The sequence below is a fragment of the Bos indicus x Bos taurus genome, chromosome 8 (genome assembly GCF_003369695.1).
Source record: "Bos indicus x Bos taurus breed Angus x Brahman F1 hybrid chromosome 8, Bos_hybrid_MaternalHap_v2.0, whole genome shotgun sequence".
In the NCBI taxonomy this organism is placed as follows: domain Eukaryota; kingdom Metazoa; phylum Chordata; class Mammalia; order Artiodactyla; family Bovidae; genus Bos; species Bos indicus x Bos taurus.
This window is the reverse complement of record NC_040083.1, coordinates 55,355,326-55,375,167: the sequence shown is the minus strand read 5'-3', so window position 1 is coordinate 55,375,167 and position 19,842 is coordinate 55,355,326. Positions and strand designations below refer to the sequence as shown.

Genomic DNA, 19,842 nt, shown 5'->3' with positions numbered 1-19,842 from the left:
TTCTGAAAGCACCAGAAACACTCCGACACTGCTCACCTCAGCCACACATTAACACTGTATCACACCCTGAAGAAGCAGCAGGAAGGGCAAATGATCATAAAAGAATGAACACTGAAGGAATAAAACCCAAAATACTCTCACAAGTGCACCCAAAGAGGCACTGTTTTTCCATTTTCAAATTTTAACATATTAAGCTCTCTGGCTCAGAAGATACAGCAAGTTTTCACATCTTCTTACAACTGTGATCGCTCTCCCATTATGTCTGCCCTCTCTTCCTCTTCTCTTCCCCTTCCCCATCTGCTCCTCTCCTCCCACTCCACCCACATCTCATTTCCTCTCCCACTTCCTGCCGATCTCCTCTGTGGCCTCACCGCAAGTGGTGACAGCCACTCTAGCCCCAGTAAATCTGGAGGAGCAAGAGTCCTGTGACCAGTCTCACTGCTCAAGCTGCTCACTCAGATACTCAGTCTGAACTTTCTATCAGTATCACCAAGTAAGGAGCCACTAGGAATGTATTAATAGCCACAGGTCTCTGAGAGAGGAGCCTCCAAAACTGGGATTTGGAAGAGGAAAAAAAAGGTGGGGGGGGGGGGGGACTCAGATATTTATTCTTTAAAATACTGTGATTTATCATTTTCTAAAAAAATCCAAAGGAACACAAACAAACAAAAATACCTCGATTCTGATTATGGCTGCACAACTCTGAAGATTTACTAAAAATTACTGAATTGCACACCTAAAATGATTTTATGATGTGTAAATTACATCTCAATAAAATACTGTGATTTAGGGAATACATGCATGGTTGTAAAAAAGGACTAGTAAAATGAAACTCTATACATTAAATCACTTGCCTACTTAACTTTTATCATCATAAAATTACCTTTTGCACTTAATCAGTTAAAGTACTGAAAACATTTTTTCCTACAAGAAAGAGACTAAAACAATATAAGCTTATGATAAGTCCAATAAAGCCTACTGAAAATTAGGCATTTACAAACCACTAGAATATAGATTCCTTATATGTTGAACATACTTTTCACAATACCTGCCATGGCAATACTTTGGGACATGGCAATAAAACTTTTTTAAATCTAAAAAACTTTAAAAAAAACTACATCACAACTTAAGAATTTTTTTTTTAATATCACTCTTTTTGATAGGGGTAGTAAGGACAGATATGTACAGGGAACTAGGTTACTTCTCCAGATATGTGGAGATGCAAAAGTGAGAAAGAGATAATGCCACTCCCCCCACACACACATATATCTTCCATAGGTGGCACAGTGGTAAAAATCTGCCTGCCAATGCAAGAGATACAGGAGACGCAGGTCCAAGCCCTGGGTCAGGAAGATCCCCTGGAGTAGGAAATGGCAACCCACTCCAGTATTCCGACCTGGAAAATCCCATGGACAGAGAAGCCTGGAGGGCTAGAGTCCACGGGGTCGCAAAGAGTTGGACATGACTGAGCGCGCGCGCGCGCACACACACACACACACACACACACACGTCGTGTCCCTCCCACACACACACAATTCACACAGAGCATCTTATAATACAAGGATTTAAACGACAAGGGAAGATTATTAGCAGGAATGGTTAGCACAGTTCCTGAGGCAACAAGGAAAGGCTTTGTTTTCTTATTCATTCATTCAATTATTTATTAAGCACCTACTGTGTGTCAAGCACTGTGGTAGGAACCAAGATTAATGAATAAGACAGTGAATACTCAAGAGGTTTTGTAATTACAATTGCAGGATAGTTTCCACAAAGATGACAGGATGCTACACAATTGCTTATCAGAAAAACAGCTAATCAAACCTTAGAGCTGTAGAAAGATTCTTTAAGGAAGTGGTCCTAAGAACTGAGACTAGGAGAACGGTCAGGAGTTCTGTGAGTAAAAAGGAAGGAGAAACGAAGCGGAGGCAGAGGGAACAGCTTGGATAAGGTTCCGAAGTATAAAGAAACATGTCTATCAAGAAACAGAAAGAATGTGTGGCTGCAGAAGGACGGTGGAGGAGGGGACAAAGTTGGAAAGATATGGCAAGGTAGGATGCTGAGGCCCTTCCTGGGCATAGCAAAGACACACATGGAAAACTCTTTCAAGTGGAAGAGGTATTCACAGGTCAACAGAGGTAGGCATTCACATGTCATCTGAGTATGGTGCAGGCATACTCCACAGAACCACATTCTAGAGGGGAGTGAACTCTGCGAGGCAGGAGGAGCCAAACAGTGAAAAGCTTTGCATTACAGGCAAAGAAGCTGGACTTTACCCTGGGACGATACTTATTTAAAAATTTTAAGCTGTGGAGTGCTATCAGTTCTGCATTTTAGTCAGATGGATCCGGTAATAGTGAAGAAGGTGGATGGCAGGGGGGTGAACCAGATTAGAGGAAGAGAGCTAATGCAATATTCTAAAGGGAAAGATACTGGGGCCTGAACTCACAACCTCATGCACAAGCTTTATCCACTTTGGGGCAATGGGCTCTATTATTGAGTAGAAATCGATCTCCCTGTAACTTCTTCCCACCCAATTTGCCTCTAATTTCTCTTCCACAGTAGTGCACCTCAAAGATTTGAAAATGGCATGATGCATGTTTTCAATTTTCTTCATTCCAGGTTAAACATCTCGAGGTCACTGTCTCTCAGAGACCCATCCTTCTAGATACTCCTCTGGTTGTACCCAACATGCCCATCCAGATTCAAGTGGATCCTGAGCAGATCAAACCCCAGTAGAAGTGTCACTCCATGTCTATTAAGTCAGACTAAAACCCACTGAGCCTTCTTCAGCAGTTTACTAGCACAAATAAGCTTTAAATTAAAATCCTTCTAGTCAGTCTTTCCTAAATATTATTCCAAGAAATGTTAGTCCCCTAAGAAATTAGGTATTACTTACACAAAATTTTAAAACTCACAAGATTTAATTCAACTAACACCAGGCAAACTGCTCATTTGCTCAGTTTCAAATCTCAAAAGAGGGCAAATACGTACGCAGGCCTTTCCAAATAATCTTGGCTGTGGAACTTTGGCTCTCAGGACACACTTTGGAAACTGTCGCCTGTGTCTTTCTCGTACTGACCACGTGGCCTTGTCTTCATCATTCTCAAGAACTCACATGCAGGCAAGGCGTTCTTTATTGATATGTCCAATAAGCTCTACAGGTCCAGAGCCTTCCAACACAAAACTCCGCGATGTTGGAAATGTTCTAATCTGTGCTGTAGTGCCTAGCCAAATATGGGTGGATAGTAAGCACCCGAAACGTGACTACTGTGACTGAGAAACTGAGTTTTTAACAATATTTAACTTTGAAAAGTCAAAGTGAAAGCATTAGTCACTCAAGTCATGTGCACTCTCGGCGACCCCATGGACTATAGCCCTCCAAGCTTCTCTGTCCAAGGGATTCTCCAGGCAAGAATACTGGAGCGGACTGCCATTCTCTTCTCCAGGGGAACTTCCCAACCCAGGGATCAAACCTGGGTCTCTCACATTGTAGACAGACTCCTTACTATTTGAGCCACAAAGCCACTCATATTTAACCTTAATTTAAATCTAGATAGCCACTTATGGCTACGGCTACAATGCAGCTCTAACCTAAGGTACCTTAAAGCTTAGGTCCAGTAATAATCCAACTGCTATCTAACAGAAAGTCAAAGAAATGAGTCAGGTTCTCAAATATGTACCAATTTTCTTGGACACATACTGATAAGAATTGGCATTGCTGCCTTTGGAAGGAGGCCCACATTTGATTAAGTGTGTTCAAAATAATGATTTGAATTATTTTTCTTTTTCTTGTTTATATTCACAATGCAAGGCAAAAAAGCCTACAGAAAAAAAGTTCTCCCTCTTGAGAACCATCTTTCATTTCCTAAGGGGAAGCAGGTTATGATGCTACCATAAGGATCTCACCAAGTATCCAACTGTCAATCAAAATATACGACCATGCAGAACAAGCCAATTAGTCAACCATGGAACATGGGACAGGATTATGCTCTGATGCCTCATTCAGTGTTGTAAGAAATAATGTTTTAAATGAAAGGCTGCCCAATGTAAAAAGTAGAAAACTGGTCCAAATCCTCTAAAGCCCCGATCCAGGTGCGTTAGTCATTTTAGGACATTCCTTAGACATGACAGCACGTCACAACACATTACCAACACTGATAAAATGGCATGAATGCGAAGCAGAGATGTCCGGTGAAGGCTGCTGGCACTTAATGAATGATCTCGGAAGATGGTCTTACAGGTGTCACTGCATACTTATCAGGGGATCCCTGGTGATTTCAGCCAAGCTCTCCTACATCAAACCATGTTATCCACAAGCCATTGATTCCTTACAAAGTTAACAAGGAATAAGACAAGTTAACCTGGTGCCATTATGAGGCGAGAACACTGCCACCAGTCCATGTAACCACTGCATTTTGTTCATTTCCTCCCTAAGGCACAATATGAAAGTGACTGATCACAGTTTTCAACTTCTATTTTCCAATTATTCTATACATGCAAAATGCAGTTCAGAGTAATTCAGTATCATGTTAAGCTAGGTGCCAAAAAAAATTAAAAAAAAAAACAAAAAACAGCACTACACATACAACTGTACCTCATAACATAGTGAAAGGTTTTGTTTTTCATCAAATTAAAAAGACCAAATTTATGGAAAGTAGAAATACGAAACAGAAATTCATGTGTCATTTGATTTGATTGGCTATCTTAGCCTACTGGAACTTATGGTATCAGTACTATACAATTGTAATTACTATATAATTGTGTATTATTTTTCTACTATTTAAATGCAAGTTAGACCACCTAAATAAACCTATAGAATTCTAGAGAAAACACAACTACTTGGTACTACTACTCATTAGAAAAGCTAACAAGGAAATAAAAAGTTTTAAGTTAAAATTAAATTTGCCCTCAAAGCATTCAAGTTGGAATGTTCCCTTTTCTTTAGATAAAATATAAGAATAAAAGTAAAATGGCTTAAAATTTTTACTTCTAAAAATTCTAATGATCAGAGAGCTTTTTTGTTAAAATGTGTTCAAAACAATGATTTGAATTCTTTTTTTTCTTCCAAGTTAATAATCACGGATGCAAGGCAAAAAGAGCTGCTCACTCCAATCTGGGCTCCTCCACAGCCTCCAAGAAGCCTGCTTTCTGCTTAAAGAACTCAAGAAATAAAAAACCTCAGCAAAGGAATTGCAGAAGTCTAAAGGAGGAGGGTAATATTTATCTCCTTGGCACCAAAGGCCCTAGAAACAAGTTGTAACAACCTGTTGAAAACAAGGTTAAAGATGAATAATGTAATTTCTCCAAATCTAACGATGACCATGGTTTAATAAATGGGAATTAGGAAGCCACTGGTCCTAAGGAACCACTTCCTGTTCTTTCACTGTGTCCAGTTAGGTACAAACATACCTTTCAGGTTACTTCAGGCTGTGGATACAAATGGCTTGAAGTCCAAGACACTAAAATGGATCAAATTGGTGCTGCAAAACAATCAACCTGAGCTACTTTTTCCTGAGATGTCTTAAAATGCCACAAAACCAAGAATGACTTATCCAATTTATTTTCCATGATTTGGAGGGGAAGGAAACTGTCAAAAAATTGTGATTCCATTTTTTCCAGCTCAAGGACAAGATGTATGCACAAGAGTATGTCTGAGATAGATATAATGTAAGGGTTCACAAATGTTCCACTTATCAGAAGCTATTTCCTTAACAACAAGCAGCATTTTCCTTCTAGCAAGGCTACTATAAAATATGGCAGGCCTATGAGTGATTCCTATAACCCAGTCTTCAATTAAGAGGTGTCTTCAAAAGTCTCTGTGCTTTTTACAAAGTATGGGCATAAACACAGGCTGTGCATCTAGATCTAGACAGCCCACAGGGCCCACCACTGTTTAAGTCAGGTTCCTTTCCACCCTCTGTGGATGTATGAATGATAAACAATACTTGATGGGTGACTCTTTTCCCTACAGTTTAGACCCTGGAGGAGATTTCTATAACAAGAACTATGCATTATTTTATCTTTTCTGTGATTGCTAAAATATGGGTTGTGCTGATTATATAGTCAGAGCTAAAGTTTGTAACAAACACATACCATTGGTTCAATATGACTTCCCTTCAAATCAACACTGGCAATAATAATAATGCTCACTATTTTATGCATAGCACTGTATCTAGAAACAATTGCTAGCTGTCTCCTGAAATCCTTTCTCTTCTGTTAAGTTTAAGTTTTAGGTGGGCATACTCAGCTAGGACTGCACTTCCAAGTCTCCCTTGCAACTAGCTATGGGCACATAACTAGGCACTGGCCACTGCAAAGTGAGCACAAATGGGAGCAGCATTCACATCATGTCCTTAAGAAAGAGAAAGCACATGTCCTGTCTCATCCTTCCTGCTGGCTGGGGGAGGACATGGTAGTGCAAGCATGATGAATATCAACAGAGAAGGAAGTTGACTTCACAATATTGTGGAGTCACCAAATTAGCTACAGGTGCTTCTATGCAAACTGTTATTTGAGAGGAAAACAAACTTGCCCAAATCACTATTCCTTTAGTCTCTTTAACAGCAGCCTGATACCCAGCTAGGTCTTTTACATGATCACTAGTCCACAAAGCTCCATCTAGTCAAGGCTATGGTTTTTCCAGTGGTCATGTATGGATGTAAGAGTTGGACTGTGAAGAAAGCTGAGCGCTGAAGAATTGATGCTTTTGAACTGTGGTGTTGGAGAAGACTCGAGAGTCCCTTGGACTGCAAAGAGATCCAACCAGTCCATCCTAAAGGAGATCAGTCCTGAGTGTTCATTGGAAGGACTGATGTTGAAGCTGAAACTCCAATACTTTGGCCACCTGATGCGAAGAGCTGACTCATTTGAAAAGACCCTGATGCTGGGAAAGATTGAGAGGAGGAGGAGAAGGGGATTACAGAGGATGAGATGGTTGGATGGCATCACCGACTAATGGACATGGGTTTGGGTGGACTCCGGGAGTTGGTGATGGACAGGGAGGCCTGGCGTGCTGCGGTTCACGGGGTCGCAAAAAGTCGGACACGACTGAGCGACTGAAGTCCTCATATAGCAACCCTGCAGTACAGGTGTCCCATTTTTCAGATAAGAAAACTTCAATCCAAAAAAAATAAATAAATAAAAGTATTGTGTTCAACATGATAAAAGAAGCAAGTGGCTAAGCCAGGATCTGGTCCCAAGTCTGCCTGACCTTGGGCTCTTAGTACACTGCTTCACGAATAACCTAATTCTTTCAACGAACTCTGCTCCTTATTAGGGAAGCAACAAGTTTCTGAAAAATACAAACATTACTCTGGGGAAAGAAGACTTTCAACTATCACATAATACATTACCATCTACTGACCTATAGTCTATTAGGGGTTTGAAGTTCTCAAATGTCTTAAGAACACCTGTCGGTCACCATGAAACATACTCTCAAAAATAAACTATTCCATTTTATAATTCAAGGGGGGGAAAGTCCAAAAAGCACAAATGTCGTCTAAGTAAGATCCTTAGCTAGTGCCCAATATTTACTTAATGCTTAATCTAATAGGATAAGAGAATACTTACTGGTTTCCCAAAAATATTCCCTCCATTCTGAAAGATGGTATTCCCTCAGTCCTGGAAGATGGTCTGTGTGGAGCTAACCACCCACAGGCTGCAAACAGCCCCTGGAGCTGCAGGCCTAGCTCACCTCACAGGAAGACCGCCAGCCAGTCCTTTTGGAAGCATTACCTTCAACTCCTCCCAGTTTTTACCAAGTCCCTCCTCTCCAAATGCCTTGGGACCCAAAATAAGCTGGAATAAAATTCATTTGCCAAGAAATGTTGAAACAACGACAACTACTGGCATTTACTATCCCCAGTGCTTTACATTTTAATACATACAATACACACTGCAAAAGGGGTTCCTCTCATCATGTATGGGAATATTACAACTCACAGAGATGAACTCTCCCAGTATAAAGCCAGTAAGAGCCAGAGTTGGTGCAAATGCCAAATTAGCAGAAACACTGTGCCCTGCTGCCAGGGCGTAACAAGTGGCACATAGTTTTCAATCTGCATTAGAATCTCCCTAAATCTATGTCCCTGGAAAGGGGGCAAGGGGACACTGGAGACAAGGCCATAAGTATGGACTTTTAGACATTCTTCAATTTTGCTGAGGGCTCCTAAGGTCTAAGGGTCTTCAAGCTATATCCTGAAATTGCTGATGAAAAAAGAGAGTTCATCCACAGAAACTACTTGGAAAAACAAAATTAACTCCAGCTAAGCCGCCAGGTATTTAAAACAGCCAGTCTCCCAACAGGGTTGAGAAATTTTTTTTTTTAATAGTTCTGTGGGTAGAACACAGACCCCATCCAAAACCACTGCATCTCCTGAGGTGAGCTCTACAGGTTGAACACCTTGAAGAGCTGTCACCCTTTTGGATCTTTGCTGGTTGGGGAGAGACAGGTGTTTACTAAACGGGAAAACTATTTTGAGGAGCTACAAGAAAATCACCCCTGAGCCCTACCCAATATGCCTCACTGAATTTTCAGCTAGTTCACAGTTCACAGGCTATTGTTTTAATTTATACTTTTTTCTTCTGTAAGGACATCAGAGGAAGACAAGCAATACTCGTTCTTCCAAAGAGCAGTGAGTAAAAGGGGAGGAGGCCTGGCTCCAGGTCCTCTTAGAAGGGAACTCAGAGCTCCTCGGCTGTTGCTCAGCTACTATTGCCAGTCAGCCTCAATAGCTGCTTATTATTATGTGCCAAATTGCACACAGACAATCCCAGGTAATCCTCACAGCAATCATATGTGCTACATGCTATTATTAACATCATCCTATTGATGAGGAAACTGAGGCTTAAAGAGGCAAATCACTTGCTAAAGGTCATCCCACTTAACTAGGTTATAGTAAGCCACGCAATTTGTAACAGGGAGCCCAGCACTGGGCTCAGACGTGAGCCCATCTCCTGCTTATGGAACTGCCAACAGGAAGCTGATTATAGTTCCTCCTCAGCAAACGAGACTTGAAGTGAGACAGAGGACTTCCCATTTACTACTTTGAGATTTGCCTTTGAAATCTGAGGGCCACAGGATATAAAGAAGTCTTACCCATCCCCTAACACCAAAACAAAGTGGGAGAAAAGAGCAGCTTCAGGTAGATGAGGACTCACTCATAGGTTTCTTGAAATCCTGATTTAAGGATCCTGTGAAATTTTTAAGAGTTGTAAGAGATGATTACTCACTTCATGTAAACAGTTGGCAATATCTCTGGGACTCTGGAAGTAGCTGAGAGTGCGGTAAGCACATCACTGAAATAGAGATGGGCTATAATTTTTTAAAGTGTTTTAGTGAAACCTAATAATACTTTTCTCTGATGTTACATACATAGACATACTCCAAATCTTTGAGCTATAATTATACAACTTATTTCCCCCTCAAAAGTCTTGTAGGTAAAACTAAATTTATCCAATAGTTGTCATCCAGTACTATATATACATTTTTTTAATTTTAGAAAATGCAATACACCAGACACAAGCGATATTAAGTAGGTACATTAATCAGCATATGGGAACTAAATTAAAAATAGACTTATTTAGACGTCTGTAAATTTACCTCCTGCTCCTGGGAAACTCCAAAAAATGCCTCCAATCACTGTCCTGTAGCTTACACACTATAGTCTTCAGGACTAGTCTTTTTTTTTCTAAATACTTTTAGAAATAAAACCACTTTTTATTTACTTTTAGTTTCATTTGCTTTTTAAATAAAAATATTTCACAATGAATTCTAACGCCACAGCTGCCACCCTGGCAGCAAGACTGTCACACAGAGAGCTGGTGTTAAGAGATCAGATTAAAAGCCTTCAGTCCCAGCACCAAGTGACGCTTGCAGCCATGCAAGAGTGATTTTCCATGCCTCTGAAGAGACAGGAAATAGAATTCATCTTCCTCTAATAACCTGTCTCCTCCCCACCCTCCAGATTACAGTCCATCTGGCCTCAGGATAGAAGCGAGGAGTGTGACGCTCACAGAATGCCCAGAAGAGGAAACAAGGTGGGCAGTGTTCAGACACAAAACATCACAGAGGCCTAGAATGGACAGGAACAAACATGTCAGAGGCCCACACATTAAAGGCTATACACACACCTTAGGACACTAAGAAAGGAAAAGTCAATTAGATCCAAAGCAAGCAGAAGAGAAGACATACACAGAATCAGGACTTAGAAAACCGTAACACAGGTCATTCATGACACATGTCAAGGATTTCAACCAAGAAATGTCAAAAGTATTAGGGAAATAAATAGCAGTGAGATTATGACGCCCATCCTCCCAGCTTAAAGCAGAAAAGGAGTTGCCAGTATCTCCCTACGGCTTTCCTCTACAGGGGACGACTTCCTGAGCCAATTAATTCCAGTCCAGTCTTGCTCAGCACCACTACCATTACACATTCTGTTCCTACCGGGCCTGCTCACACAAACAACATAACTCACGTGGGAAAACGACCTACTGGCAAATGAGCTAGCTCCACCAACACCCTAAGATCTCCTCCCACATCTGAACATAACCCCACAGATCCCGCAAAAAATGCCACGGGAATAAGCTGTACTGGTAATTATGCGTAGGAGTCTATGCCTGAGGAAGTCTAAAATCTAACACCACCCCAAGAAAAATTCAGACTTTCTCCTTCTGCCTTGGGGAACACCACCTCAGCCTGTCCGTAGCACAATCGGATACACATTTCTTCCCACTGGCCATCTCCATAAAGCAGAGCTGCTTAAAGAGACACACGCTGGTCTGATCAGGCAAGGGGCAGCCAGGCTTCCTAAAGAAATGCAAATGGACCCCTTTAGTGCTTTCACCACTCCATGTAATCTGGTCAACAAGCAAATCCTGAGTAGAAATAGGTAAATGGGGATACAGTGGGTGGTGGTTTTGTGGTTACAGCTAAAGGATGAGAAAGACAATACATCCTTTGTTGTTTGTGATCCACAAGAGCATTTGAATTCAGGATGTTAATTTAAGTCCACAGTTTGTGAATACGAGAGCCCCTAAAGGATATATTCCCACTGAAAGGTCGTCATGGCTATTGAGATCTAACCCAATAATGACCAAACAAGAAGTCAGACAGGGATCCACATACCTCTAACACACATGCATGTTCAAACACTGGCTGCATGCTAACCTCAGCACATGCCCACTGGCAGGCAGGCAAGTGAACTGCCCTCCGGAAAAGCAACGTGACACAACCAAAGGGTAGGAGTATAAAAGTGCCTTGGTGCCTTCCAGCCCACGGCAAGCACTGTGGCTGCAAGGCATACAGCTACTCCATTTATTAGCTTCTTCCTTCTCACAGCTGATCTGATCTGAGCAAATGAAGAATTCAGTAGTCCAGAAGCAAAAATTCCCTCTCCAGCCGTGCACCCAAACTTTGTAACTACTAAAAGCAAGCAAGCAAGCGGTGGGGGGGGGGGGGGGGGGGGGGGGGGGGGGGGGGGGACCACCAGGAAGCACAATGCAATCAAAATGAACCTTCTCATCCCACCCTGTGCACACCTGTGGGCAGCATGCACATGTCCACCAGGAGGAGCAGAAGCAAGCAAGGTGAGCTGCACGCTGGGGCGTGGCCAGGCGTGAAGACCGTGGTACTGAGAATTGAGTCCTCCAGAGTCCATCCTTTGTGTCTTTTCCCAAATGCACCCATTATATAAAGATTTCACCAGGTAATAAGAAGTAACTTTTGAAAAGCTGCTGGCCAAAAGTTACATTAGCCTGTTTACTATGAAAAGCCTTTATGTTTGATATAGCTTCTGCCAACTCTTAATGCTCAGTGACAAAAGTGTAGAACCAGCTGCTGTCCTCTGGGCAATTTTTCAATCTGCCCTATTAGATGCCGTTATGACGAAATCAAAATTCTGAGCAACACTACATAGTCCAATGACAGCAAAGTATTTTAATAACTTGAATTTTGCTTAGCACATTAGAAAATACTCCATTATATAAAAACAACCATATTCCAATGGATGTTAGTAAGGTGTGGAAGTTGGAGTGCGAACATTGTATCTTAGAAATACGCAATGCAAATACCAAGAGACAGACAAGGCCAAAGAGTCAAGTTTTATCTGCAAAATCACTAAAATGGTACCTTCCAGCCCAATGCTTGAAACCACCTGCCTTACCTCTTGGGACAGGAAAGGAATGACTTGTGCACAGATAGCGTTCAGCCTCTTGACAATCTCTGCCTGCAAAAAAAAAAGAAAGAAAGAAAAAAAAAAAGGAAAGGAAAGCAATAAAGAGAACAGTCAGCTGGTTACAAATTCCCGAAATATTAGCAGGCTGATATTAAAACACACTTTATATTCTGGCAGGAGTATTTCCTAAGGAAGAGGCAAACTATCATCAGCAAGCCCATTAGAAGGAGGCAGTGACAACAGTGCCACGTTAATACCACAACTTATTAACCAGCATTCATCTTAAAAAGTCAATCTTCAAGCAGCAGGACAACATAAAAAGGAATTTAATTTTCATGACTGGAAATCTGTTTTCAAAAGCGTTTAACAGGACCCTTATTCACTCTATGTGGTTCTTTATAAAACCTTGTCTTTGAGTTTAGATGGTAAAGATACATCCTTCCCTACACCCCAACTTTTCTCAGTGAACTCACTGGACTTCTACATTTGTGGCCTTTGCTTTAAATAAACATCAGCACTGGGATTTCATAATCAAGTCTCCAACCTTCCAAATGAACAGCACCCAACCCACCTACATGACCTAATTAATTCAGATCCTTAGTTATATACTGCTGGGAAATGCCATGTTTTCCTCAATCATTAAAACTTCCAAATGTGCCCCATCAGGGTTTTCAGTGTGCAAAAAAGCAATTGTTTATATATGGAGACTAACCTCAGGAACATTAATTACCACCGTACTATAGAGCTGTAAAAGTCCCAATAATGTCAGATAATAGTTTATTCTCTATTAATTTTTTAAGTGTTCAAATTTTAGACAAATAGCATGCTACAGTAAGTTAAAAATAAAAAAGAAATACCAATACATTTTCTATAAAAAGCTACCCAGAGCTTCACTGATTTTCACCTTAATTTATATTAGCAGATGGCTCCTTATATAGTTTGGGCTTCCCTGGTGGCTCAGAGGTTAAAGCGTCTGCCTCCAATGCAGGAGACCCGGGTTTGATCCCTGGGTCAGGAAGATCCCCTGGAGAAGGAAATGGTAACCCACTCCAGTATTCTTGCCTGGAGACTCCCATGGACGGAGAAGCCTGGTAGGCTACAGTCCACGGGGTAGCAGAGTCATGTAGACACAGGGTTTTTATACACATACATACAAAAATTTTTTCCAGTTTTATTGAGATATAATTGACATACAACACTCTATAAGGTTAAGGTGTACAGCATAATGATTTGACTTACATAAACTGTGAAAAGATGACTGCAGTTAAGTTCAGTTAACATCTATCAAAATAGCTTATTTTTAAATGACAGAGTAGGGAAAAGGAGAGGCAAGAACTGATGGGAGACAGAAAACAAAAAGCAATCACTATACCTGAGACATTCTTAACATAAATTCCATCCACAGTCAGTTCCTCATTTTATAAGAGGACAAAAATTCTCCTTTTCTTGCTAAGTCATAACCAGAATGACAGCGACACTCTACTTGTGCAATCTAGGTTTCCTTCTTTCCTCAGCAACCCTTTTGACTTTGTGGCTATGCGATCTTTTAAATACTTGCACCTTAAAAACTTTGCCAGCCAAGAGAAAACACAAATTCACCATGAAGTTTCAGACGTCAGCTTTCCATTCCAGCCTGCATTCCTAATAGGATGGACAAAAACCCAGCACCAATAAGCAGCAGTGAATAAGGACCCAACTGTGCTGACCTGATTTAATTTACTGCCCTGGCCCCGTGGAGCATTTAGCTATCCTTTAAGAATGCTTAAACCACCATGAAAAGCTGCAATGGGAATCACCAAACCACTCTCCACCTGGATGAACATACCACAGTGGTTATAGGGTGAAATTCCAGCGCGAGCTGAGAAAATAGAGTAGCATTCACCAGACTGAAAGCACTAGTCTCAGAGGCATTTGGTTGTTAAGCTTTTTGTAGGGAGAGGTGGAGGGGGAGAGAATAAAAGATAATGAGACACTTTGGGGCAGACCAAACTGATGATTCTAATGCTCAGAACCATCTGCCAAGCATATTTTCCTCATTATGTTGTTTACATAAATAAAATAGTCCCTTGCTAGGAGGGTTGAAAAATGTGTGGGCACATAAGAAAACTGAGTTCTTTAGTTTGCCTACATAATCTAGGCAATAAAAACTACTCTAAGGAAACTCACTCATCTGGCAAAATAAAAACCAAGTAGTATTTATTTTGCTCCTTTAATTTGGGGCTGAGGCTATGTTAAGTCTGAGCAACTATGAAAACACAAACCTACACCTCCTCAAAAATAAATATAGGAAAGTCAGAAAGTCCTTTTATTGATTCATGTATGTTAACACACACACACAACAGGACCGGGGGTGGCAGGGGCAGAAACCTTCCAAACTTTTGTCTTTAAAGGTCTCCTTTTGTCTAAAAGACTTCTTAATTTCTCTAAGTTGTCACGCCAATGGATCTTCCTGGTCTGGCTAATTGGCATCAGGGGGGTTGGATGCGTGTGTGTGATTTCATGAAATTAAGCAGGTCATTCCTCACTTTGAAAGCTAAAGTTGCCTCGGAAACACTGCTGCTTCCATGGTCATCTCATTTTGCCTCTTTTGTCCCATAGGACCCAGCTTTAGGGAAGCATCATTTATTTACAGGCCTTTCCACTGGCTTCACCGATCAGCCAATAATACTGTGGACACACACTTCTAATGGCCTATGTTTTGAAACTGAGTCTAATTTAATGGCGTGGGGCCCAAACTCCTTTTCCAGCACAGCCATTAAAGGATGTAGGTTATTGCTGTTGTCACCATTGATATTTGTCATTGTAATGTAATTAGGGCCCTAAAATGATGCATTACAGCCCTTGGCACAGCTTCTATTAAAATCTTTTCTTCTGCTCACTGAACTGCGACCTGCTTTCTGATGAATAACAGACAGACAGCTTTAGGGTAAGGAGCAGATTCATCAAAGAAGTATTTTTCAGCTTTGCAGAAAGAAAGGGAGTGTGGGGGCGGGGAGGCAACCTAGGAGGAAAAGCACCAGGGGAGGAAAAGCCACAATACACATTTGAATTTCATCTGACCACTTGAAATTCTGATTGCATCTGACGAATCTTGCTTAGACAATATATTCCCAGTCTTCGAATCTCATGGTTAATCAGGGCTCTAATCTGCTATCCATCAGCCTATGCCAGCACTGTAGCTTCCAATCAAATTTATAGGTGAAGCGGCTCCGGCATCCCTGAGCAAGTCCATTCACAGATAGCCCATTTAAACGGGCAGAGACTCTGAAATACTGCTGTGGGGCTTTCTGGATGTTATCATGGTATTCAGTGCTTTATGGAACTGCTAACTATTGCTTCAGATGCCAGTGATATTCCAAAACAGCATTAATGGCCCCCATAAAAGAACAATTGCTCATGCCAAAATACAACAAAATTATTGTTTTTGCAGCCATAGTTTGTCAAATACATTAACAATCTTGACATTTTTATTATGACTTCCTCAATCCATCAAGATATTCATTTTTTTTTAATTCCACACGTATTTTCCTACCCTCAATTCACTACCATTCTATCTCCTCTTCCTATAATTTCCGACCCTTATGCCACCCTCCAATAAGAACCAACAAAAACAATGACCATCCCACTACAAAAAAAAAAAACCTGTTTGCACAAAATATTTTAGGAAAAGGCAACTTAACAAAAAGGGCATTCTATGAAAGTCTCTTGGTTACGCACTTGACACCTGGCACACGAATGCTGACAGGCTAACTAACCCCCGAAACTGGTGATGGCCAGTAGACTGGCAGCATGACCAGTTAGTAATGAAACAAAAAACACTGAGAAAAACCATGTATACCCTTTTTCTTCACACTCCAACTCAAGAATCACTGCAAAATTTATTAACTACCTTGCATCATGGGAAAGCAATGTCATGCACTGAAAAGAATGTCACAATTCAATCCCTTAAAATGTATCAAATACATGTGTTCCCCATCCTCCAATTAAAATAAATAAATTTATATTTTTAAAAAAATGTATCGAATACTATGACACATTATATCACATAAATTCTTTATTACTTGTAACAAATTACACTAGTTATTTAAGACAAAAATAGTTAAGCCTACACTTGAACTGAATTACATCCCCTCAAATCGTCCTAATATAATAAAATATTTAATTCTTATTTTGATTATTTCTGCCTATATGATTTCCTTAAAAAATAAATTTTACTTTAATGACATAATAAACTTGAAAGTATAGATTAGTTTATCAAAGACATGCATCAAAAGTAACGGTTTAAAAAATGTTTGTTTTTGTTCTCTCATCAAAATAGGAACAACACTATATAGTATTGTTGAAGTAAAACAAAATAACAATACTATTTCAGTATCCAGTGGGGTGAGAGGGAGGTGCAAAAAAACAATTATAGTTTCAGGAAAACATTCTCAAAGAGTAACATTTCACAGTTAATTTGTTTTTATACAGCAGTTTCTCTGCCAAAAAAATTTAAGATGAATCTATTTATTGTATTCTTTATCAAGAACATACACCATATACATAAACACAAAAAAACTGAAAAAAAATCCCCACTTATTCTGTCTGAAATGCTTTTCAGAATAAGTACAAATAAATTCAAGTCTCTCCTTTAAGCCCCTTTCACTACTAGAGAACTGAGACTATTTTTTTAAATTTTAACCAGAAAATAAATTACCTTGATTTGTTCTAAATTATGTGAGAAACAGTACAATTTCTGGAACTAATCCTGCCTGTCCACAGATTAAAAAGTCAGAAGACTGAAGAGAAATTCTTCCCAACTTAATAAACATAGGAAAAAAACATGTGCGTTGTAGTATAAACTGACAACAAGTGTTTATCTTGTCATCAAAATTCAACTTTACAAAGAGGTAAGGACATGTTAATAAATAAAATTAACTGTATTTTTTTAAAGCCAGACTGGAGTAAGGCTTAGAGATTTAGATCGAAGGTACTGTCAGCATTGCTAGCAAGCTGATAAACCAGATGCATAAAGGTGATTATTTTGCACAAAATATTTTATACTGCTCAATAAAGCAATATAATGAAGTAGTAACATTGTAAGAATCAATTTAACAGGACATCTATGAGTTCCCTAAAGGACTGATTCAAACTAAGAAGACTTTTTTTTTCCCTGAAAAGTATTAAGACAATTCTAAAAGCTCTCATCATTCTACTTCCTCTAACGAGAAAGAGGTACTATATAGAAATAATTATATTACCTTCAATGATATGAAAGTGCCAATAATCAAATATTTTTTATTCACTCCCCTCCCCTAGGGAGTAGCAATGAGTCTATTAATTGTAATAACTCAAGCAAGGTCAATTTGCTTTGTGTTTTGAACCCATGTTTACACCACTTACCGCGTGCTAAGTGTGCTTTTAAAGTACCCAGCGAGCAGTTATCTGCATACACTGAGGTTCCCCATTCCTTTGTTCTAACAAGATAAATGAGTGCAGTGCTAGTGCAGGAACACACGGCATGATGTCTTTCCCAGAGAGTATCACAGAATGCCTACATTTCATGAAACTCTTCCCATCTGTCCCCAAAGGTGAAGCTGTATTTCACTGATGCATTTCTCCAATAGTTTAAAAAAAGTGCCCCTTGAGCTTTCTAGAAGGTCTTTAAGGGAATTACCAGACATTTGCTTGCCCTACCAACATATTCTGGGCTCTGGTTACTGTATTTAAATACTGTTCCTAATGGGATGAGTGATAGTTTATCATGGTTGAGAATGACAATCATTTTGCCAGACAGACATCCAGTTACTCCCACAAGGTCAAATCATTTAAGTTCTCAAGTCTGAAAAATACTGGAACCAATGATAAGGTTATACTCAGCTCTACCAGAGGGGTGGGGCAAGGACCAGCCTTCACAGAATCAGGTGGAACTGGTCAGAGACCTGATGACTGAGTCCAGAGACACTCAAGTTCTGCACGTGCTCATTTCCTCTGCACTCGTGGGCCAGCATATCACACAGCAAGACCTGCCAGCTATTTTCTGTTATCTCCTGTGTCTCACTTACTGTCTTCTTTTTTCTGCCCCACTCTTTCCCAATGACATAAATGTACAGGTGCCTTGAATGTGCACTTACGATTAAGCATTTTCATTCCTAGTAATAATGAAAGAGACAAACATTCCGTGTACCCATAGTAGGAGAGGATCAGTCAGTTCAATTCAGTTGCTCAGTCATGTCCAACTCGTTGACACCTCAAGTTCTAAAGTATGCCAGGCATCCCTGTCCTTCACCATCTCCCAGAGCTTGCTCAAATTCATGTTCATTAAGTCGGTGAAGCCATCCAACCATCTCATCCTCTGTCATTCCCTTCCCCTCCCGCCTTCAATCGTTCCCAGCATCAGGGTGTCTTTTCCAATGAGTCAGTTCTTCACAATAGATGGCCAAAGTATTGGAGCTTCAGCTTCAGCATCAGTCCTGCCAATGAATGTTCAAGACTCATTTCCTTTAGGATTACTTGGTTTGATCTCCTTGCAGTCCAAGGGACTCTCAAGAGTCTTCTCCAACACCATACTTCAAAAGCATCACTTCTTCAGTTCTCAGCTTTCTTTACAGTCCAACTCTCACATCCATACATGACTGCTGGAAAAACCATAGCTTTGATTAGACGGACCTCTGTTGGCAAAGTAATGTCCCCACTTTTTAATATGCTGTCTAGGTTGGTCGTAGCTTTTCTTCCAAGGAGCAAGTGTCTTTTAATTTCATGGCTGCAGTCACTATTCACAGTGATTTTGGAGCCCAAGAAAATAAAGTCTCTCACTGTTTCCATTGTTTCCCCATCTATTTGCCACGAAGTGATGGGACCGGATGCCATCTTAGTTTTTTGAATGTTGAGTTTTAAGTCAGCTTTTTCACTCTCCTCTTTCACTTTCTTCAAGAGGTTCTTTAGTTCTTCTTTGCTTTCCGCCATAAGGGTGGTGTCATCTGCATATCTGAAGTTATTGATATTTCTCCTGGCAATCTTGATTCCAGCTTGTGCTCATCCAGCCCAGCATTCTGCATGATGTACTCTGCATACAAGTTAAATAAGCAGGGTGACAATACACAGACTTGACCAACTCCTTTTCCAATTTGGAACCATTCCATTGTTCCATGTCCGGTTCTAACTGTTGCTTCTTGACCTGCATACAGATTTCTCAGGAGGCAAGTCAGGTGGTCTGGTAATCTCACTCCTTAAGAATTTTCCACAGTTTGCTGTGATCCACACAATCAAAGGCAAGATCATTCACCTTTATTTTCCCCAGCATTATCTATATGATTCACATTCATGTGAGAAACATCTGAAGACAGGAATTTGAATATTGGAATAAAACTAGCAAGAAAATCAAGAACAATAATGGGTCTTCCCAAGTTCTCATCAAGTACACCTATTCCCAGGAAAGCCTCAAGGCACCTTTCATAACACAGAGAGCCAAGCTCTACTTTTCAGTCTGCCCTCTTAAACTGGGCTACAGGCTTCCTCTATACTCAGTCATCAGGTCTCTGACCAGCTCCAGCTAACTGTTTCTCTACATCCATATTCCTCAGCATTTCCCTTTCTCCTGTGCTTTTCAATTCTACAATGACCCCCATCGGTTTCCTCTTCCTCCTCCCAATTATATAAAACTCCAATTCTTCAAAGCCATCACTGCCAA

The 19,842-nt window shown here is 40.3% G+C and overlaps 1 protein-coding gene across 10 annotated transcripts in view; it reads right to left on the bottom strand.

Annotated features, from left to right (window-relative positions):
- TLE4 (TLE family member 4, transcriptional corepressor) overlaps nt 1–19,842 on the bottom strand; it is a 154,920-nt gene that overhangs the window by 103,187 nt on the left and 31,891 nt on the right. For 6 of the 10 annotated variants that reach the window (XM_027549525.1, XM_027549532.1, XM_027549524.1 and 3 more), the window contains exon 5: nt 12,162–12,224. The exons of the other annotated variants lie outside the window; for them this stretch is intronic. In XM_027549525.1, coding sequence (XP_027405326.1) covers nt 12,162–12,224 — 63 coding nt within the window. The remainder of the gene's footprint in view (nt 1–12,161; nt 12,225–19,842) is intronic. 10 annotated transcript variants of the gene reach the window in all.